Source organism: Phymastichus coffea, unplaced genomic scaffold (assembly GCF_024137745.1).
Source record: "Phymastichus coffea isolate CEN01 unplaced genomic scaffold, Cenicafe_Pcof_1.1 PCOF00097, whole genome shotgun sequence".
NCBI classification, from domain to species: domain Eukaryota; kingdom Metazoa; phylum Arthropoda; class Insecta; order Hymenoptera; family Eulophidae; genus Phymastichus; species Phymastichus coffea.
Genome location: NW_026706908.1, coordinates 790703 through 813931, shown reverse-complemented (window position 1 = coordinate 813931; position 23229 = coordinate 790703). Strand labels below are relative to the sequence as shown.

At 33.0% G+C, this 23229-nt stretch overlaps 3 protein-coding genes across 10 annotated transcripts in view; 2 read left to right on the top strand and 1 right to left on the bottom strand.

Moving 5' to 3' along the window:
- Window positions 1-173: 173 nt before the first annotated feature.
- LOC131669802 (serrate RNA effector molecule homolog) lies at window positions 174-14061 on the bottom strand. Of its 4 annotated transcripts, none has more exons than XM_058944934.1 (15): window positions 13971-14061; window positions 13463-13614; window positions 8664-8805; window positions 7826-8140; window positions 7058-7252; window positions 5516-5582; window positions 5066-5300; window positions 4617-4976; window positions 4298-4548; window positions 4077-4217; window positions 3767-3997; window positions 3260-3693; window positions 2840-3115; window positions 1703-1840; window positions 174-810 (listed from the first exon to the last, which is right to left on the bottom strand). In XM_058944934.1, the coding sequence occupies exons 3-15, from the start codon at window positions 8792-8794 to the stop codon at window positions 735-737; spliced, it is 2850 nt and encodes a 949-aa protein (XP_058800917.1). In that variant the 5' UTR covers window positions 8795-8805; window positions 13463-13614; window positions 13971-14061; the 3' UTR covers window positions 174-734. The 4 variants fall into 4 exon arrangements, with proteins under 4 accessions (XP_058800917.1, XP_058800921.1, XP_058800919.1 ...); XM_058944938.1 differs by lacking the exon at window positions 174-810 and adding an exon at window positions 954-1397 and having other exon boundaries at window positions 8664-8820; XM_058944936.1 differs by lacking the exons at window positions 174-810; window positions 13971-14061 and adding an exon at window positions 954-1397 and having other exon boundaries at window positions 13463-13926.
- A 123-nt stretch (window positions 14062-14184) lies between these two features.
- On the top strand, window positions 14185-17198 carry LOC131669804 (actin-related protein 2/3 complex subunit 4). Its single transcript, XM_058944944.1, has 4 exons — window positions 14185-14379; window positions 14935-15261; window positions 15330-15500; window positions 15577-17198. The coding sequence occupies exons 1-4, from the start codon at window positions 14377-14379 to the stop codon at window positions 15580-15582; spliced, it is 507 nt and encodes a 168-aa protein (XP_058800927.1). The 5' UTR covers window positions 14185-14376; the 3' UTR covers window positions 15583-17198.
- Window positions 17199-19782: 2584 nt separating this feature from the next.
- The window catches only part of LOC131669817 (nuclear factor 1 X-type), a 60506-nt gene continuing 57059 nt past the window's right edge, over window positions 19783-23229 (top strand). For all 5 annotated transcript variants that reach the window (XM_058944979.1, XM_058944973.1, XM_058944975.1 and 2 more), the window contains exon 1: window positions 19783-20049. In XM_058944979.1, coding sequence (XP_058800962.1) covers window positions 19969-20049 — 81 coding nt within the window. In that variant the 5' untranslated portion in view covers window positions 19783-19968. The remainder of the gene's footprint in view (window positions 20050-23229) is intronic.

Below are 23229 nucleotides of genomic sequence, written 5' to 3'. Positions count from 1 at the left end.
GAATTTTGTATAGGTAAAAATAGATGAATTCTATGTTATATAATTATTATTATTATTATTTTATGCATTAAATAAAAAGAAAACAAGTGAACCCTTTATGGATAAAGAAATGAGGCAAATAACAAAGCGAGTGTGATTTTTTTTCTTTCTAAACATTGTATTTGTTTAATAATGAACTTGTTTATTCTCATACACATACATTACGAATTATACGTGATTCAATTGTCTCTTACAATGAGACTTTTTGTATATAGCAAATAACATGTACATATAGCTTGTAGTAGAAAAGAAAAACTGAAAAAATATATACCTGATGAAATACATCATTATTTTATTTTACGTTATTTTCAAAAGAAAGAAAAGAACGTCGAACAGCTTCAACTACCTCGACTACATTTATTATTTACATTTTGCAACGCTACGTTTTTCTAGATACGATATAAATGTACATGCACAAGTGCTACGTACGTGATTTAAAAATGTTTTGACAGATTTTTCATAACAAGGCTGGGATAACTTTTCTCAATACCTTTTATAAAACTTAAATTATAATGTTTTTTCCTTTAAAAAAATTCAATTCTCCCAATGTCAAGTTCATTAATACAAAGAAATTATTTAACAATGTCTTTACATATTTCGTTTTTAAAAACATAAAATATTCGTTATCATATCCAGTTCTGTGTGAATTGACACTTTGATCAGCAAGAATATATTTTTATTCCATTCGTCGTCATTTACAAAAACTCATCAGGTTCCCTGGGAGCGTCGAGGTCACGGTAATGAATGATGGGTCTGAACTCGGAGCTTCCACTGTAAATTTTGTATTGAAAATATTAAATAACATGATCATTAGTTTGTTAAAAAAAATAAACATTCATACTACTAGACCAACTGTATATGTAAAAAAGAGTAATGGATTAGGGATTATATTCAAATAAATATAACAGAAAAACTTTCGACAAAATAAATTTATTTCTTAACTTAATAACTGAATGATACTCTATTTACAATTTCTGCTGTTCTTTATAAAAATAAATCTAATGCAATTCTTATCGAGTAAAGAAAAATTGTCTAAAAATCATTTTACAACATATTGTGGCATTTTTACAAAAGCTTAAAAATTTATTTTTTTGTAGATCTAGATTCTACTTATTAAAACATTATTTTGAATGTAAAGAGTGTTGATTTTGTAACACTGTGATGTTGCATTATTAATACATACAGCAATACTTTTTTATCTAAGCGAACTTCGCGTATTATGTAATCTAGATTTATTAATCTGCTGGCACCGATAAATATTCTCAACCGTCAAATATTTATTTTAAAACAAATCAATATCCAGCTGGTCCAGGTCATTATAACTAATTATTGGTCTCGACGTCGAATCCGGAGCAGCCCTGGAAATATATTAGTAATTTTTCTCGATCACTATCTCTAATTATAGGACAAATTGCGAAAAGAAAATATCTGAACTATTTGATTTTATAAAGACTAGAGCTCCTCTGAATATTACGTCAGAAACTTTTGAGGTATATTTTCATAAAGAATAAAATTATTTCGTGATAAATTTATCGTCATCGACGTGCCTATTTCTCAGAACTTTGTCAACATGGAACAAGTGTGAAAACATTTTTATATTCTAATATCGATTCCATTATATTAATATCATGCAAACAAACAAAATGAATAAAATTATTCTCACCGTCCTCTGTTAAATCCTCCTCGATTTGGTCTTGGAACTCCAAAGCCTCCAGTGAATCCACTATAAGAACCTCCAAAACCACCGCGGTTACTGAAATTAGCGCCATAATTGCCTCCAAATCTACCAGGAGGTCGAGGGCTTGAATAGAGATACAAACACTATATTGTTTTTGGATTGTCAAAGACCGAAGTAGTTATTTGATCGTGGACACATTATAATTTAGGCTACTAAAAGCTGTTGCTACCACAATTACAATTATGTAATCGATACATTTTTAGAATTTCTTATACTTCAATGTATTTTTGATCGATTTAATTTAATGACTGAAATGAATTCTGTCTTCTTCATTCCGTAAATGAATGCTGATTAGCCCTCTAAATTATGTCACTATTTTAATAAACTTTTGTACGTATTTAAAAAAAAATTTCACTAGAGTTTATTAAAATAGCAAAAAGTTAAGCATTGTTACATTAAATATGAGTATTAGATAAAGCAATATGTACCAAATAAAAAATACATCATTTTAATACATTCAAGCTAAACAGTATTGCAATACATTTTTATACAAAAATATTCAACGATTTGAAAATATTATAGTTTATAAATATAATTATTAATTGTTTATTCAACGTAACCATATAAATCAACATTGAGTTAAAATAATTTATTCATAAATTTAGTGATTTTTAAGACAATTATTATTATAATTATAAACTATTTCGGTCTCCGGCGACAAGGAATATATTAATTACAATTTTGTAATTTAATATATATGTTTATTAAATGTAAGTGATGAAAGTTCAATTTTTTTTCAAATGAATGAGTGTCTGAAAGCATTTTCAAAATAAATTAATTAATTAAAAATTTTGCAAAATCTTTTGGCAACAATGATTTTATTTGTCAGAAAATATTGAATTTTTATTTATAATAGTACGTAGAAAAACACAAGTATAACTATATTTTTTAAGTTAATTTGTAAAAAGAATTAAATTAAATTAAACAATACAACTACGAGCACTATTTCAACAATCTAAATAATTCTTGTTCGTTAGGAAATTAAATAAAATTTGAAAAATATAAAAATATGTATCCACTATCGCTACCAACAAAAAAAGTTTTACGTGCAGTTCAACTCACCCTCCAGAATTATACGGCGTGTAACCCTCTCTTGAAGTAGTATTTGCTGGTGCTTTGTTACCAGGATGTTCAGGAAGTTGTGGTCTCTTAGGGTCCTTCAAGTAGTTGTTGAAATACTCTGCCTCAGCTTTCACTTCGGCTACTTTCTCTGCGTGCTTGTTGAAAATATGTTTGCGGATGAAATCTGGTCCTTTAAACTTTTTACCACTCAGAGGACATAACCATTTATCTTTTGAAATTTCTTGTGAATTTGCCTGCACAAACTTTTCGACCTCACTGTGAAGTTGAAATAAAAATTAATCAATAAACTTACAAGATACTGAAAAACGGATAGTGGTGCAACTATGCAGCAATTGTACACTAATTACAATATACGATATCATACTATGCAAATACTTCTTAATAATCAAAGATCCTTACGTTTCTGGATTCTTACAGCCCAATTTCTCATAGTCCGATGGATTAACTGTAGCCACGGGAGCGAGAAACGCAGTCATTTTGCTCTCAAAGCTTTTACAGTACTCCTGGATTTCATTGCTAGAAACTTTTTGAGCAGGTGGTGCACCTCTGACGTGCATGATTCCACACCGATTGGGCATCTCGTCTTCGTTAGGATACTCACAGTGATTGTAGTAATCAACTGAGTGCACTATTCTAAGATACAGAATTAACTTGTCGAGGACTCTCAATAAAGCTGGATCTCGCTCAATTTTCTCTTCACCTTCCCCAGGTAATTGACCTTCTTCGTGGTCACCTGATGTACCAAGCAGTTCCTCTTCCTCCGCGGAAGCTTCTTCGATCAAATAGTCTGTTATGTTTTCTAAGACTGGATTTTTCGACGATAATCCAAATGCCTATAAAATTAGTGGGATGAACGAGAAAATTTATAATTAATAATTGTATTTTTTTAATAGCGACTGGACTCACTGCTTGTTCCATTTCACTGGCAGACTGTTCCTTCTTACAGTCGTCTGTCTTCAAGCTGTCCTTCTTGTCATCTACCCACAAATTTAAGCGTTGATCAAGGTTATGTACAATCTTTGCACTCAACTTTATATCATTCCTTACGACTTGCTTATGACAAGTCACACCATTTACTACGCGGATACGTCGTGAAAGATCGCGATTCACGATTGCTCCTAATTCACAATCTCTTAACTGTAAAATGTGTAAAATACACAAATTGTAATTCAATTTTTAAGCAAAATTTTAAAGACAAAGTAAAAGTTAAACGTACTCTAATATTGTTTAGACTCCAACATATTTCTTTAATATTAACTTGGCGTTCAAACGATACCCAACCTCTACGGAACCACCTTCTTTCTGGCTGAGGATCAGCGATGGCAACTCGCAAAAATCCAGGAAATCTCTTGCACATCTACAATTTAATTTTTATATGAAATTCATGATATTATTAGAGCATTGATTTAATTTAATCAATCATAAAAAATTAATTACAGCTTCAACTTCAGCTTTCGTTATTGTAGGTGCCAAGTTCCTAAGAAAAATACTACTAGTCCTGTGAAGTGCGCGAGGTTCCTTTTCTTTGTCTTCACTGGCTAAGTCAATTACAGTTTCAAGCTTCTTTTTAACTGGTTTTTCAGGTTCCGGCGTCTTTTCCGTGGATGCATCATTGTCTTTGATCTCGCTGTCTTTTTCACCGCACTCTTCATTATCATCTTTTGATACATCTTTATCTACTACTCCAGCTGAAAAAAATTGTTGAAGTGGCAAAAATTACTTTATACAAAACGAAAAGTTTAGTTAGATATCTTACGAGGTGTTCCGGGTGGCGTGCCAGCTTTATTGCTATCATTACTATCGGAAGAACTGCTGCTACTACTCGAGCTACTACTGCTGTTACTATCAGATCTTTTACGTTTCTTGATAGCAACTTCTCCCTCTTTCTTCTCTGCGGTTTCTTCTTCGTCTTCCTCAATTTTCTTTTCTTCGGTTTCATTTTCAACTGGTTTAGCCATTTCTTCCTCCATCTTTCCCTCGGATTCTTCATTTTTTTTCTCTTCTTTCTCTTCTAGATTTTCCATCTCCACATCGCCATTTTGCTGTTCTTTCTTTTCTTCAAGTTTTTCTTCGTTTGTTTTTTCTTCTTTATCGGGCTTTTCGATCTTTACCTTTACTGTAAGTGGACATATTTCTGTTTAATAAATATAAAATAAGAAAATTTTTAAAAGGTTTATTCTACTTAGGCATTCACAAATTACAGACCAACATCTTTAGATTCATCCTCTTTCTTGACAATCACTTCCTTGGCAGGAGTTTCTTTGACAGGAGGTGGTGGAGGCTTAATATCCAAAATTCTTAGATCATCTGCTGTGCCACCTTCTAGTTTGATTACAACCATGTCGAGAAGACGAAGTAGCGGATCAGACTGATCGGCGTCTACTGATACCATATCAGTTTCTTTTTTCTCCAATAATTCCATAAACACTTCCACACGTTTCTATAATGAAATATTTTGTACAAGAGTAAGTTATTTATAAAAAATATGTTGTAAAGATAGTCTATTAATTAAGTCAAAATTTCTAATTTTAATATTAAGTGGAATTCAAACATAACATGTTTCGTAATGAAAATAAAAAACGGTTCTTCGTTTATAAAAAATATTGAAAATAAACTAGGGATTTTTTCGTTATCATCTCAAGATATGAAACTTACCTTTAAAGCAGCAAATTGTTCATCTTTTCTTTTTACTGATTCCTCTGGATGATACTTGATCTTGAACCTGATAGTTATAAAACATTACCAAATTAGTTTTGTATATGTATAAAAAATAGTTTTAATTTTGAAACATTGTTTAATTTTGAGAATGAATTATAAAATTTGAAATTTTTCAAAGTGATTGCAGTGTCCAATTGACATTTTTAACATGCTACGTTTATGTAATAATGCCATGTGTCAGTCGACTGTATAGATATTTCATTGGCTTTCAAATTAATGAATATATTTTCTTTAATTATTTAAAACTTTATCAGTACTATATACTGTCTTCAATATTACATAGCAATGAAACTATATTAAATTCAATAAAACAATCAAAAGAATATTAACTGAAAGTATTACAATATGAAATAATAATTTCTCATGTCAAAGAAATGATAAAGGCATAGCCAAGTAAGCATAATTGATAAATCAAAATTATTTCAACAATGCTATTATCCTTTGACTATAGTAAAAATCACAATAATATACCCTATAAATTTAATTTAGTAATTCAGTTGAACAATAATTATTAAGATACTACTGCATATAAATATACATTGTCGATCAACATGATCCTTTGCGTAATGAAACCTCACCTGTAGCACCTTGTACACTTGTCATCGTTCAATGGCTTTTACCATTTAATAATGCAATAATTTATCGCAATATATCAAGCAAAAAATGCGCGAGTTGAAAAAGTTCGGTCCTACATATCAGCGGGTTAAGATCGCGGCCTAACACCCGAGCATTGTCTGGGCTTTGCGCGCCCAGAATGCTTAATATTGCATTTTGCTTGTTTTTTTGTATGAAGAAAATTCAGACGTTTAGCTAAAATTACGTTAAAGTTCGAGTGTTTATTTCTCTTCGATTCGACGTCGCGTCATCGCTCGAGTACAAGTTTATTATTAATTCGACGAGCCATGCCAGTTTGCTGTAGGGATAGATAAATATTTGTTCACAATTTTTGTTATAAGTGACTATCTGTAGACAAATATTCGTGGGGAAAATCGTTCCTTGATGTATGATTTCTGTTTTTGATATTCATTTTTTTGTTCATTTTTTTAACATCAAAACCTGAGTGATGTTTTTTCCTCTGTGTTTATTAATATATAAGAAATACGCATTTAGTTTAATGAATTGGCTACAGTATATTTGTTAATAATGGGTTATTGAATCAATTGTAAAACCTGGATATTTTAATCCATTTTTTTTCAATTTAATAAGCAATGGCAAATAGTTTTATACGAATTAAGTAAAAAAGTTACTTTATCAAGTAGTTTCTGTAAAGCATTTATCTTTTTTAAAAAATATTCTAAATTATAGCCAAGACATTGATAAGCCAAAAGGAAAGAAAAGGATTAAATTAACAGACACTGAGGAAGATTTGGATACATATGTAAAATTCATGCATTCTTTGAAAAATGAAAGAAGGAAAAAATGTATGCATGAAATGAGAACATAATGGTAATGAAGTAATTGTTTAAATAAAAAACTTACCATTCTTCATCCTTATGTGCAATAAAGAATTCATTAAGTTGCTGCCTCCTGAATTCCAATTTATACTCATTGTACCGCTTGATAGCTTCCTCATCAGTGATTGAATCTTCTTGGGTGACTAGGAAAGCTTTGAAAGTCATCATTGGAGGCTGGGTTTCGACATTGGAATTGCTGAAGTTACCAGCAACTTCTCGGCTGTCGAATAAAAATAATATATGGTAAAACATTAAATAAACTGAAAGAATCACTAACAATAGGAAAACCAATTATTAGCGATTTTCAGAATTATTCAACAACATTCCTTATGTCTTAACAATCTAATTGTAAAATAATTTCAAGAAAAAATAGTTAGAAATATACTTATTTTATGACTAAAACTTTACATGCTGGAAAGGATATGAAAATTGAAAAAAGCATGGAATTGAAAAACAATAACAAAGTTTTTACTACTTTGTAAAAAATAAATAACATAAATTGTAAGTAAATGTACAAATAAACAGAATAATTCTTGAATGAAATCTCTAACAACTAAGCTTTCACATAATGTCTTAATGATATCAATATAACCACACCTAATCTTAGCCAACAGTGCAGGAGTCAAACGACTTCTCTTAGCACCTCTCCCTCGAAAATTCATTATTATTTCATGGAATCACACTATATCTCCTCAAAAACAAATATTCTAAAACCGCAGTTTTAACTTTTAGCTGCTTCCAATAAGGTTATCTCTACCCGCGAAAGAAAACAAAAGCTCATCTGTTAACTTACCTTCCACTGTTATTCGTGTGATTTCCATAATTATGATGGTTGCTATGATGAGGTGGTGGATAGTGATCGTGAGGAGTCCAAGATGCTCCACGTCCACTTCCCGGTGATGGACCGTCCGTTTCTCTTCCGTAATATTCGTAACCGTGCCCGGCGGAACGTGGCGGCCTTTCGTCCCATTCGGCACGCATTCTTTTCATCGGGGGTGCCATATCTTGAGAACGTGCTGGACTGTACCGTTCTCTCGCACTACCTCCTCTGTAGTCTCGGTAATCCGGACGTGCTCGTGGCCGCGATGACCATTCTCGTCGCGGTGGACTGAAATAAGATAAGTTGGCTTCTTAACGGGCCCTGGATAATTTGATTAAGACACTTAGAAGAATTCATAAGGTAAAAGTGTACTACACTTTTACTTTGATTTAATTGAGCATCACATTATAAACAAAAATAGCTACAATGATTGCTAGGCTTATTTCGTTAAAATAATTGTTTCTTGATATATTAAAAGAAAATATTCACTGCTGTAATAACGAATTTTTATGTATCAATGTATTACGGTACATTAATAACATATTAATTAAATCTTATTAAACACAATATATTAATTTAACATAAATACAAAATATTGATTGCAAAATCTTTGAAATGTTATCTTTAGTGACTTTATAAAAAAGGCAGCACATCGGACAGTGTCAAATATATCAAATATGTATCATATGAAAAAAGATAATTGCATTACTTACTTTGTCCAATATCTCCTCACATAGAAAGTCTCTAAGAATATCTAGTATTTCAGAATTATGCTACACAGCATCTACAAAATATGTAAAATGATAATTACCTGTCAGGCCAATCATCTGCGGCTGCTCTTCTTCTATCTTCTCTTCCACGTCCTTCTCTGTAAGATTCTGTCCTTTCTCCTCTGAATTTGTCCCTCCTTTTCCGATCATACTCATCATCTGAATCTGCCATGATTATTTAATCTAGAAATTATAAATCTGACATTAAGTATATTTTTTTATGATAAAATATCTTCTGATAAAATATCTTCTGACAAAATATATACTAGTACAATGTAAGATATATAAATAGAATATTGTCTGTAGTCATTATTATTGTCAATAAAAAAAATGTACTCTAAACTTATTTTCTTCAAAATAATATTATGTAAACCATAATTTGAAGCAGATATGAGTTTCATGTAAAACTTTGAAAACATTTATATTATGACTGAACACTCAGTATTTAACAATTAAAAATCACTATACCATTAATTCATTCATACTACTCAGAAATTAAAACTTGTCTACGATTGCTTTAAATTCTATTATTTTCACAAACATTTAATAAACTTAATAATTTCCCTATATTTAAATAAATCCACATTGTCTAAAATATGTAAAAAAATGAAATTTAATTAAAATTGAACACCATACAACGAAAAAATTCTTCTCAAACTATTGATAATAATCAAGCAAGTCGACAACACATTAATAGGCCTTGACCTCGACACTTCTATGTGCATGACTACCTATGCGTGTTTTAGTACGAGAAATCTCAAATACGCACTCGAATTTTCCAAATCCTAACCTTAAAAGTTTGCTTTATCTACTTCATTCTAAATAAAGAGCATCTAATTCTATAAGAATATAATTAAACTTTTCAATGACACTTGCTGCGTAACAATCAACTACTTTATAAAAATCTAGGTAAAACCACACCTACACTAACACAGATTTATGCGAATTTGGTGGCAGTCTGTCTACTTTGTGCGCGTCATGACGCTTTTATTAGCATTTTACAAGTTTCTGTTCAGTCGAACTTAAATAAACAACAGATAAATTTCATTAACTTTACCTTTGATAAAATCTGTAGCAAGAGAAGTTATCAATTTGCCAAGAAAAAATCTTCACGTAGCATACGACGATGAGATCTTGATGCTGTAGAATCAGCGAAGAGAGTAAGGGAAGGGAAAAGTAATGACGCGCACACTTGTGTTGCTTACCGGCGAAGGCACCGAGGAGGGAGAGCGACGGGTCTATTCGTTGACGACGCGGAAGTGTATGAAATAGTATCCCTACTCTTTAAAATGGCGCGTAATTGAGCAAAATTTAAATCCTTTTATTTTTTTATCCTTTTATTTTAATTATAAAAAACAGATGGGTCTGAAAGTGAAACCAGTTTATTCATGATCTGATTAGCTGAATTTTGCTCACGTGGGTTACTATCTGTAATGGTATGTATGGGTATGTACAAGAAAGTTGGTAGCAAAAGTAGCAAATCGGTAATAATAAATGGCTCGAGTTATAACAATTGATTAAATGAATGAAAAGTAAGACAATTCATAGGTATTAGAAAAAGAATAAAATTCACTTTCACCCGACGGCTTAACTTTAAAATAATATGGTTAAATTATCTTAATTCACTTAAATTACATTTATTCTCAGGACATGTAGATTTATTGAATATTTATGTTATCAAGTTTAAATTTGAATAAATATAATCAACAATAAAGAGTATATAATTTTTTTTAAATGCTTCTGAAATAAAAAATGTGGCGGATGAATAGATGGAAGATAAGAGCAACGTTGATTATACTAAAAAAGAAAATTAAAAAATTTAGTTTATGAAAAGCATTGCCCTAAATGAGCTGGAACTGATTTCCAATATTTTTTTCGACAAAATAAATCGATTAATATGAGGATATCATGCAAAAAGTCTTGAATCGTAGACAAATATGTTAAGAAATAAAAGGAAATTTTGTCAGGCGCAGCTACGATGGTTCAATTTATTTTGAAAATGAAAAAGAAGAAACGAACTTAGTGCACTTTCTATTAACTATAGTTAAACACCTAAAAATTTGCTGCGTTATTGGATTTGAAATTACAATTAAATTTAAAAATATAATTTTAATTTTTTCTTTCCCAGTTATAAAACGAAATATTAGTACAAATGAAAGCGCTTCGCGCGCTTGACGACTCTAGTAAATAAAAAGATGACAAAATGCTCAAAACTTAAAAAATCTGTAACTAAACTCATCAGTTTGCAGGTGTATTTCGAACTTAAACTTAATACCAATGTACGAATCGCAAAACCGACCAGATGTTACTTAAAGATTACTTAAATGATGAGCTCCGATCGATCGCCTCTTATAAGAAACTCACGCCCTCTCCCCTGGAGTATCTTTCCAGCTCTCCAACTAGTGATTTTGGAGTTATTGCCAACTCAAAATTTTAAATGCCAATATTGTCAATTAAAATCAAAATACCTATAAAGTGCTGCGCTTATTTTATATTTTTCATCCATTATTTGATAATAATTGGATTTTTTAATAACGAATGGAAAAATCCTTTCAACGTCCAACTATTACAGCGCTCATAATAATGAAGCACTATTATTACAAGTAGCCGTTATATTTATTTTACTGAGAAAGGCGTTGAAACCATAGTACCCAGAATGACATCCGTTGATGGTGGTAATAATTTCTCTAGGAAGGTTGAGGCCAACGAACCAAGGCTTGGGTTGGGTTGGGCTTTTTGATATGTCGTAAAGAAGTCTTCGTCTTTGAACTGAGCTTGAGATGAGATAATGACATTGGTATATTGGAGACCGCTAACTTTTTGTGAGTTTATCGAAAATCAGTGAAGGAAATTTTAACGGATAGGTAGGGATCTGAAAGAAAGGCTTCTTTGGCTAGTTCGTCGTCGATATCGTTATCTCGGATTCCTAAGTGTGATAGGATCCAAATGAGGAAGATGACGTCTTTAAATAGTGTAAATAGAGCGGGAGAATTAAAAAATTTTTCTTTTTATTTAAAATACGTAGGAATTGGCTTGAACAGACGTATTAAAATTTTTAAGAGCGAGTAGGGTGCTTAGTAAGTCGGAAAAGATGAAGTAGTTATGAGAAGGGTTAAATAGCACTGTCCAGAGCTTGCGAAATAATAAAGCATTCTGCAGTGAAGATAGAGGCGGTATTGCTCATACGTATATTGGTGCTTTTATTCCCGGCCGGACAAATGCAAGCACTGCCTACTGACGCATCATGAGGGGACTTGCTGCCGTCTGTGTAAATGGCGATCGAATCCTTGGTTGCGATTATATTATTAATCTTAGTGTTCGGGTTGATTGAGATTCTTATCGAGTAACATATGTCTGTGTTGATGTTCAATATTGGAGATAGTAGACTTATATTCTTAGGTGTATATTTTGTAACCGGCGTTAGTGTATATAAAATTTTCTGAGTCACTAAGATATTTGGTGCAAGTGGAAATAATACATTGGTTGTGTGAGAAGCGATGATTTGGATTTAGTAGTTTTTTTTTTAAACGATAAATGTTATGACAAGACGGAAGCTTTGTATTTGAGACTATTTTGTGCAAGTAGCAAGAACATATAAACTTTGTGCGTTCTTATATTAGAGTCAATTTTAATTCAAAAAGGAGGATATTGTTAGGGGTACTTTTTTGGAAGCCGAGGGTTAGTCCAATTGCAAAGAGTTGAATTCTCTCGAGTTTGTCTATTTTTTTGATTCAGGTGATTCGGATGAAATAAATAAAGCAGCCATAATTTATGTAAGAACGAACATAGCTTTTGTACAGAATTAGAAGAGTTTTTGGATCGGTGCCCCGCCATGTGCACCACCTCTTACAAATTTTATAATGTTTATAGGGATCGTAGACTTTTAGGGACTACTGTATCGATTTGATTTTTAAAGTTCAGCTTATGGTCGAGTATCAGTCCTAAGAACCTAACAGAGTCGTTGAATGGTAGAGTGACGTTATCAATAGTAATTTCAGAGGAGCCCGGAGGGATGTTTTGATTATTAAAATGCATGAAAACGGTTTTGGTCGTACAAAATTCAAAGCCTAAATTAGAGAGATTATTAATTACAGTTTTTCCAATAGTTCTGTATGCGATTTATTATTGTGTCTACAGTAGACAACAATGTCGTCAGCAAACTGGGAGACGCTTTTGGGCAGACCTTTGAGAATGTCGGCGACATAGATACAATATAGAAGAGGACTTAAGACGCCACCCTGCGAAACGCTTGGATTAGCTGTACTAGATGCTGAACCTAGACTATCAGTGAAAATGGCTCTATTGGTTAATAAAAATTGTCTAAATTTGATAAGATTCAAGAGGCAACCCATATTTGCCAGCTTTTAAAGTTCGGGAAGGAGATCAATGATGACCTTGTCGAAGGCACCCGTGACGTCTAGAAAGGTAGCTAGGATACTGTTTTTATTTGCAAATATCGTTCTACGTTCACATCGTTGTTCGACGTCTTGAACTTGTTTATAGCATTAGGCTCAAAAATTAAATAGTCCATTTGATAGAATGGAAAAAATTACAAGAGAAATCGTAGACAAATTTATTAAACTTGAACCATTTCAGAATATCCGTTGTTTTCAATGTTTCAGGCCCATTTTTAGGTCCAAAAAATTAATTATTTAAATATTAAGTAACGTCATATCTGGACATAAAATTGCCCGTAGAATCTAAATCTGTAATAAAACGTAGAGGTTTCTACAAGAAATACAAGGCAGCATGGAAAAAATCACAAAAGAAACATTATTGAAATTTACAAAACTCTACTCTCTGGAACAAACCTTTAGATGTTCCCGATTTCTTTACTTACCCTGTATTTCGATTGTAGCCGTTGCGTCTAAAAGATAAGTACCACTGCTGCCGGTGAGTGCTGCGCGATCTGTATTCTTCGTTGAATTTTATTTGTATTAGAACTGTTAGACTTTGGATTCCGTTAGTTCTGGTACTGCGTCGCATTAATAGCTATGTGTTTTTGTAATTTAGAAAGTTAAATATATGATTTGTAATAATTCTGACCTTGTGTCTAATAATTTGTGCTAAATGAAAACGTAAATGTTACACAATTATTATGTGAAGAAATTTGAAATTCCTCTACATACGTGAACGCATTTAACCAAAGTTATTGAGCATATAGTCAGGTTAATTTATTTAGTTTTCAAAAAATAGAGTAATTTTCGCTGGTCATGTAACGTATAGTTCAAATATTAAATTATGTAGTGTTTTATGAACGATCGAGTACGTATCATCACAATCATTGTTCACAGTACTCGTATTAAATATCAAATTAATAACCAGCAAATAAAATTTTAATCAGTTACCTATAATCTATATCTAGTCGTAGTCCTATTCGCACAATGGCATCGGTCGTTCACTGACCGAGCGACGAGTTAGCTGTACTGACTGCTTAGATATTTACCGCACAGATTCTGCTTACTGCTGCTGCACCGGTTACTGTAATGACGCATGCGCATTAGATACCGGGTGCCCTCGCCTCGTTTTTTCTCCTGCTTGCTCAATACACGCACAAAACACTGTAAGCGGTGAAACAAGAGAGCAAGCAAGACCCAGCCCCAGCATATACCTACTACACAACGCGTGATGTGTCATTTCCTGCGTGCAGCAACTCAACAACCTCGTCGTCGGTGAGAGAGCACAATATAATTGCGTGCAGCATCCTTGTGGATTTTTTCGGCAAGAATCCCGCTGAATTTACCTTCGGCGATAATGGTAAGTTACTCGCGAAAGCGATCGTTTTTTTTTCTCGTGGGAACCATAGCTTGTGTTGAGAGTATTGAGGTTATGAATATTATAGTGAATATTCAAGTTGTTTTTTTTTTAATGCATGGTTTATTATGAAAATGATTAACAAGATTATGTGGTTTCTATTTTAATAATGTTGACCCTTGACAAGAGCCTTATTTGCCAGATTTTAAGTAGGTGATGAGCTCACCTTGATACGTGTTTGCAAAGTGGAGTAATGAAGTCATAAGTAGTTATCAATCATATCAGCACTTCAAGTTTTGAATACTTATTTACTCAAGACGTGTTCTTATGAACGTAGAATGGTATACACTTGAATTCCGTTATTTATCAAGTTCAGTGTTTTTTTTTAATGTAACTGGTTTACTTGCTTTGTATTGAAATATTTTAAATGTGCGGCATTGTTTTAGAAGTTTTATTTGACAATTAAATTCCATAGAATCAAATAAAATAATGTGCAGAATAATGAAAATGTTCTATTATTTACCACAAGTATAGTTAATAATAAAAATTTTATTTCAGTCAAGCTCTTTAAAGCCTTACCTCACAGCAGTGAGACGCACATTGACTGCAGCTATGTGTCTTGAGAATTTTTCATCTCAAATTGTTGAAAAACACAATAAGCCAGAAGTAGAAGTAAGAGCCAGTAAAGAGTTGCTTTTGACACCAGTTTTAATCAGCCGGAATGCCAATGAGAAAGTCCTCATTGAATCAAGTATAAATAGTATGAGAATAAGCATAGCTGTGAAACAAGTAGATGATTTAGAGAGAATTTTGTGCCACAAATTCACAAGATTCATGATGATGCGAGCAGAAAACTTTATGATCTTGAGGAGAAAACCTGTACCAGTATGTATTGACTTTTATTTAAGATATTTTTTTATAAAATGCGTTTTATTGATTATCAATTTTTACAGGGCTATGATATTAGCTTTCTGATTACTAACATCCATACAGAACAGATGTATAAACATAAAATTGTGGACTTTGTTATTCATTTCATGGAGGAAATTGATAGAGAGATCAGTGAAATGAAACTGTCAATGAATGCTAGAGCTCGTACATGTGCTGAAGAGTTTTTAAAGAGGGTACAAAAACATAAATTTTGTAACTCAAATATAAGAATGAAAATTCCAATACTAAATTCTAATTTTGTTTCTTTAGTTCTAGTCCAAAGCTTCTAAAAGGTACTAAATTTGAAAAAGAAACAAGAATGCAGTTATGACATGGATGTATTCTGTTGAGAAAACTACCTATCGTCTGTTATCTATCTCTGGTTTTGTGCACTCTGGAATAGTACCAAACTTTACCTTGTTATTGCTGTTGGTAGTGCATCGTATGAGTGAAAATCTATGTGCTAAAAAAATGAAAAAAAAAATGATATGAACTATGAGTGCTCTGAATACAAGCACAATGAAGTAGAAAGTGTGTGAATGTCATTTTTGTATGTATGCAGCATTCTCAAGGGAATACTGAGTCTTTCACATACTTACTTGAGTAACTAAATTTATAATTCAAACTTACTTGTTTCTGTGATTTAAGAAATCCTTGTGTTTTTAGTATAATCGGTTTGGTTTAAATATAGCATGATTTATATTTGATCAGTTATCTGCTATATCAAAAAATTAATAAAAAAATTTGGTACCATTGTTATTCAAGTAAGTCATAAAAATAGTGTGCCAGTCATATTGGGCACTGGATGCCTTTGGATATCGAAACTGCTAAAGTCAATTTAATATAATTGGCTATCAGTCACTGGTCGCAACTGACAAGGCTCTGTGTTAGCCGTGGGGGCATTTTTTTTTTGTAAAGTGTGTTTACTCAAGGTCTTTATTAACGAATCGCAATATTATGTTAAGGATCATGAGTATTCCGACTGAGATTGGCATTTATCGTATTTTATTTACATGTTCTTTTTTTTTCAACAAAATACGTATTAGAAATCAATTACTTAATTAACCAGAAGAAAAAATTGTTATAATTGTGTATTATAATGTCGATGAACTAACATGACTTCTCTGTGTGAACACAATAAAATTTCGTCAGATATATATTATTTCGTACATAGTAAATAATATGAATAAATAAGCAGGGAAAAAGTATTCAAATATAATTATTAATAGTTTTCTTTTCGAGATCGAGAGATTTCTTATATTTAAATACTTGAAGGATTGCGTTTAACAATTAGTTGATACGCTCATAAGCGCGCAACAAGAATGAGAATGATTGTATTAAAGGTACATAATACTAAGAAGCTCAAGTAAGTTGTTGGATAAAAACGTGAATTACGTCGAATGGGTCAGTGTTGAGCAAGAATATTATTAACGTCCACATGCATGTTCTTCGAAAAAAAAAAGAAAAATGGAATTCCTTTTTTCTTTTTTGAATGATGTGTACAATAATCGAGTTCAACGACTGCCAATTTGTTGAAGTTACGCATCTTTGTAAAACTCGTTCCTTGCGACGCACTGAATATTAAATGATGAACTCGAGGCAACTCTGTTGTATATTGTCATTTTTGTAATTCGCGCGAGGCATATTTACAATCTGCTCCTACCATCTTATACCTTATATTTATAATAAAAGCTCGCTCGAACATCAGGAAACGTTTCTTGGTTTTCATTTACCGAATCTGTAATTTGTCTAGTTTTACATTTTTATCGTACTACATTTTTAATCATAAAAATAAAAAATTTATTACTTAAAACGCGCCGATTAATTTTATATTTGTATTACATTTTGTGTACTTAAAAAACCAACAAATAAGATTTATTAAAAAAATACAAATCGAAGAGACCATATGGTTGTAGTTGTTTGTCTATATAAAATGATCATAGTCTATTCTTATATTTGAATTGAATCTAACAGTATCAAGTAAAACTGCTTGGCATTTATAGCATCACATAAATCACATCACGAGTGAAAAGTCAATCGAAACTCCGGTTGCAACGGTACACCATACAAAAATAAAACTTTCATGCATACATCTCATCTATAGAAAAAAACACCTTCGCCTACATTCTTCACACGCATAGGCAACTTCAAATGCATTCTACAACACCTCTATGAAGCAGCGCCATTGGTGTATGCAAAGTAGTGTGTTCCGCGTAGCGAAAAAGCAACAATTGCATCGGCAAGCCACGCACGGGGAAGCGTGCGGCGAATCGTCATGCGTGTCACGGTGCACATGAGCGCCAGGTCGCGAGTGGCATTCAACGGCTATGTGGATATATTCCTCGTGGTGGAATTTCGTGGAATGCGTGACTTTTATCCTTTCTCTCTCTCTCTCTCTCTCTCTCTCTCTCTCTCTCTCTCTCTCTCTTTCTCCCTCTCTCTCTCTCTCTCTCTCTCTCTCTCTCTCTCTCTCTCTCTCTCTCTCTTTCTCTCTTTTTTTTTGTCATCGTAAAGTGCAAGCAGAGTTGTTGCACCGTTTTATTACGCGTGATTGAATTTGAGCCAGGAGTTCTAGTATTTTTGTTATTTTTACATTGAGTGCGGGAGTGGAATTCGCTGCATTAGTTGAGAGGTACCATTAGTATTTATTTTTTATAACTATTTAGAATCATTCGACTTTTTCACCTCACACTCAAGATATTCACTAAGTAATCCGTATCATTTTTTAATATACAGTTACCAAATTTTTTTAAATAACTTTCATCAATTTAAACTTCAAATGCTTAACAAATCTTTCAAAAAGCTTCTCAGCCATTTCAATACAATTACAATCTCGTATGAAAATCGTGACGCGCATCAAAACTCACATTCCTCTTTAAAAGCTGCCGATTCTCAATCGAACTTATATAAAAGCGAAGATACACAAACGACAAAAAGCTCAATCTCGCAAGCACGCACACACAGACGAGAAGAAAATAAGAATGCAACCGAGCCCTTGGGTATTAGAAGCTTTCTTTTCCTTTCTCTCTTATTCGTTTACCTTCTTTCTTTTTCTCGCTCGAGTGCACCCAACATTCCTGCTCGTACACTCGTATCAGCCGCGCTGACTGTTTAATCTCTTGTTCTTACGTCGGAAGCTTTTTTCCCGTGTGTACGCGTACACAAAAGGCGAACAATAAAAGCGCAGCCGCGTCTATCGATGGCAAATCCCTCGCTGCTCTTTGAATGTTTTATTGCGTGATCGTGATTTTTTAAATTTTTCGATAAAGGATAATGGAAAAATTTATTGTTTTTCCAGTTTCTGTAGCGCTAATTTCTCTCCTCGAGCACGGTCTCCAAATAAATAATATTTTCAAACTCGCGAAGCAAAAAAGAGAGTCCAAGCCCACCTTTAAAAACAAGCACATACATCACATGTACATACACACACTCTTTCGCATGAAACTCTTGAACTTAAGTTGTAAGAAAACTTTTAAAATCTACGTGCTGAAAATACCAATTATTTGAGTGAGCCGAAAAATTACTCTCGCCGTGAGGAAAAAAGGGTCGTCCATTCTTCTTCATTTCCGGGCGTAGGGGAGAAAAACAAACGAATTTTTCCCACGTGAGCTTTTCGTAAGTTTTTATCGGCTGCTTTTAGCTGTCTGATTTTTGTTCTTCTACTTCGCCTGTTGTAAGCACTTTCGAGGGATGTATTTGTCTTCGACCGATTGCGCATAGCTTTGAGGAAGACGATAAAAAAAAGGGTTGGGTAATGTATGCGACTCTACTACAAACTGGTTAGTCTATGGAAACGTAACGCAAAAAAAATTTATAGTTGACACGAAAACTTGAAACATTTAAAAATAAAAATAATATTTTATTTTCTCTGCGATTTTGATAAATGTAATAAAAAATGTATGTTCGTAACAAAACATTTTACTTTATGCCCGAAAGTAATTTGTTAATATCCAATATGAACATTCGTTATTAAAATATTAAATAATGCAATTAATTGCGGTAAAATTAAAATACAAATTGCTGAATGATCTTCTGATTTGAAAGTATGAAGTATAAAAGCAATGATTTCCTTAAATAAGAAAATCTTTGAACAGTATTATTCGAAGAGTACCAAAATTTGTCGAATACAAGCTTCCAGTAAACGTCACAAGTATTTAAAAAATGTTATTTGTTCTCCATTCAAAAACGGTTCTGAAATTCTCAACAAGAGCACCATCTATCTCTGAAGTAGTGGTCCTGCCACAAAGTACAAAAAACCTCACATACAGCCACGTACACATACGCACACAAACTCACAGAGCAAAGAGTTATACTCCCTCCCGTTAGAGCAAAAGGGAAAGGTTCGGCTTGGTTGCGCCGACGCGGCGCCTGCATAGAGCTTTTTCGCGTTGGCGCGAGCGAGAGAGCGACGCAAGCTCAGCAGCAAGCAAGGCAAGTCAGTTTCAGTCGAAGTGTGGCTAGCGTCACAGGAGGTAGGATGCAGCCTGCTGCTGCTGCTGCTACTGCTAGGCGCGTCACGAATACGCAAATACAAACGCGGCGCTTACTTGCCGCTCATACGTACTTACCGCAAGCTACTTAAAAACAGAGGCGCCGAGACATACACACAAGGAGGAAAATCGAAAAAAAAAAAAAAATTAAACGTGATACTTTTAGACTCAAATGTTCATCCCGGACACACTGAGGAGCTGCATGGTGGAACCGGATGTCTCGACTTATCTGCAAGCCCCTTCCGTAGGACAGGTCAGTTTCTTTTTCCTTTATCTTCTAAAGTGTTTAGGTTAGGGACGATTTTTCGTCGTTTTTATTCAGCTTTTTGAGCTTTCTTGGACAAGGGATATTTTCTGGTTCTGTATTGTTTAGATAGATTATAGATTGAGGTTATTTTCATTGTGACACATACATGCGTAAGAATTTATTTTTTGTGTCAGTTGAACGTTCGATAACAGAGCTTGCACGCACTATTTGGATGTGTTGGAATTTTTTGGCTTTCGATTACGTGATTATTGTCTTGGCAGTTATAACACGTGAGGTTTGTACACGCGACTAGTAAGTAAATGACATTTATAAAACATATCAAGCATTTCAAATTGTTATTATTTGTTTTATATCATTTAAATTACGTAAAGAAGTGGGCGACATTTCATTTAATTTGTTAAAATTTAGATAGCTCTCTATTGCAAAGAAAGACTTTTTTAAGTGGTAGTTTTTTATCGTAATAAGAAACAAACGAAAAAAAAACAATCCATATTTGTTATTCGAGCAATCTGTACATAAGATTTATTGATCACTTCAATCTGCAAACAACTCCAATCAATCTTCAAAAGACGCAATAAAAGTCCACCCGAAAAAAACGAGATATCTACGGCATTCGAATTTTTCAAAAAAAAAAAAAAAAAATGGGAGAGAAAACTCGTCTAGCAAACGAGGCAATCAATTGAATCTCCCGTCAATCGGCGCGCCGCAGAGAGCAGCCCGAAAATATTGACACTGCCTTCCCTCTCTGGACTGCTGCTGCAGTGTCGAGCACGTGCGCGCCGCATAGTGTCGCGTCGTCTATTATGTATTTCCTTCTCCACGCTCTTCTATTTTTTTTGTTCGTCGATGGTGTATGTGTGAGCTGTAATCATTACGTAACCGAAAACGATCGATCGATATTATACACTGGAATGACAATTATGCATTGCGCGAGGGTTCATACGGATGGTGAGAAGCGAATGAGAGATAGGAAGAGGAAAATGTTTGGGATGATACTGATAATGTATGTGTGATCGTTGGTCGTGTGTTTTCATTGTTGATTGTCAGAGTCAGAGTAAAGAAATTTTATAAATAATATGAATATTTTAATTTCGAAAAAAGTTTCAACTATTGACGATTCAATGTCAAAAATGATGAAGTATTATCAAAAATATTGATATAATCCATAAAAATGAAAATTTTGACTTTAAAAATAATAATAATTGAAAAAATCCTGAACTATATTAGCATTTTTAATGTATTGTAGTGAAAACTGTTTTGTAGAGAAAAATACCGATGCGTTTGGATTTCTTTACATTTCAAATACATAATAATTTCACAATTCATCATTATAAGAAAATAATATCCTAATTCTTTAATATTACTACTACGTGTTATCGTTTTAACGAATTTGTCCAGAAAAAATTTTCACGCAATCGCGAAAAAAAAAACGACAAAAAGCAAATACAACTCTCCGAAAAAAAAAAAACGTCCAAACGATATTCATCGGACAAAACGAGAAAAGAGTCAGAGATTCGCGTCGAATTTTTGCCTATACGTACACCGTCAGAGCTTTTGCCGGGCGCAAATTGAGCGGCACGCGAACCTGTCGGGGGATTGCCCGTCATCATCGGCTGCGATTTTTGCGATATTCGCTCTTTTCCATCCTATCTTCCACCGCCGCTTTTAAAAAAGTTTCACTGAACATACGCCCAATTGCTTATACCAAAGTTTTTTGAACGATGAAGCCATTTGATTCTTATCTGCCTTTTTTTACCTTTACAAAATTTATTCGATTCGCGTCGGTTAATTTTTTTCGGACTCGTTCCTCGGAGTGTTTCGATGGATGCGTTTAGCATGCCTAGCTCCGAATTCATTGCTTTTTACTGTTCAAATAAGTAACATTTCATTAATTGGTGGAGCAGGAGCATTTCATTAATTACGCGATATATCACTAAAAATTTGTTGATAAACGTTTTACTAACCACTTCGTTTGAAATTACAATGACCATCATAGAAACAAAAATAGAAGAAGTTAAACGAAAATGAGCAGTTTAACAAGATAACTTTATCAATTCAATTGCGAAAACTTTAATAACTAATTTATCTGTATTGAGAATCTTTAGAAGATGGTTGTGGGGGAGGTAGACGGAAAGTGATGGTCGGTAACGAGAGTAAAGCGAAAAATCGAGTCTGCACCTGGTGCCTCTTGCTCGTGTCTGCCTTGGGGGCCTTTGAAAGTTCGTCGTCCTCGCAAACTTAGAAACGGTCATTAGCGCGCCTGTGTGTGCACTTATTTAGGTTGTGCTACATGTTATTCTTTCGCCACTTTGCTACGATATTCCTATTTTTATTTTTTTGGTACACGAATGAATACATGATATAATGGTCATGAATTTCGAAATTAAAGCATTGAAAAATAAATTGCTTTGATACGGGTAAGCTGCGCATTTTTTGTAAAATTGTCTGTCGATTAAATTGGAACTTTCGGTTTGAAAAGAAATCAGATCGCCATCGCGTGTCGGCATTGACAATATACTGCTGTTCCTGTTAAAAATCTTATCTATTATTTTGAAATTTCTATATATTGTAATAAGCAACACTTAACTATTTCTTTCAAACAGAGAACCGCAATTCTTTAGTTCTGAACATTAAAATTGTATAAATATTATTTATAATAATAAATATTTGACATAACATTCATCATACGGATTGTGGAAACAGCAACTATATATTACAAGCTTCAGTAGGAAAAAGGGATTATACATTATTTAAATTGAAGCTTAAAAGGTCTTTGGTGAAATTATATTGGATGTGTTGCTGATTTGAATTTCTTTGTCATTTAGAAAATTGTATTTTATTATTTCCAACATTGGATTTTTAAAATAGCTCAAATTTTGATATATAACGAATAATGTACTTAATTAATTTTACAATCAAATGTATACAGTCCATTTCTGTTATATACAAGTGAGAAGCGTGTGTATTATAGATGAAAATATATAGATGTTCTTTCTAGATGTAAATCGACAAACTAAAATTAATTGTTAATGCAACTTTTTATTTGAACTAATATATATAAAACATAACGTGAGTGATATAAATATGCACTTTAATATGTACCGTTCAGACATGTTTCTTATGAAAAGGGAACAACTCTGATTATTCTCAAATAGTAGCTTTTTA

Excerpts from the sequence above, each read along its gene's own strand:
- LOC131669802 (XM_058944934.1), bottom strand. The coding sequence starts at position 8,794 with ATGGCAGATTCAGATGATGAGTATGATCGGAAAAGGAGGGACAAATTC. Across the intron at positions 5,583-7,057 it reads GCACATAAGGATGAAGAATG|GTTCAAGATCAAGTATCATC; the intron begins GTAAGTTTTTTA and ends TATAACTATCAG. Across the intron at positions 4,977-5,065 it reads GGATGAATCTAAAGATGTTG|TAAAGGTAAAGATCGAAAAG; the intron begins GTCTGTAATTTG and ends GTCCACTTACAG.
- LOC131669804 (XM_058944944.1), top strand. Across the intron at positions 15,262-15,329 it reads TGAGGAGAAAACCTGTACCA|GGCTATGATATTAGCTTTCT; the intron begins GTATGTATTGAC and ends CAATTTTTACAG.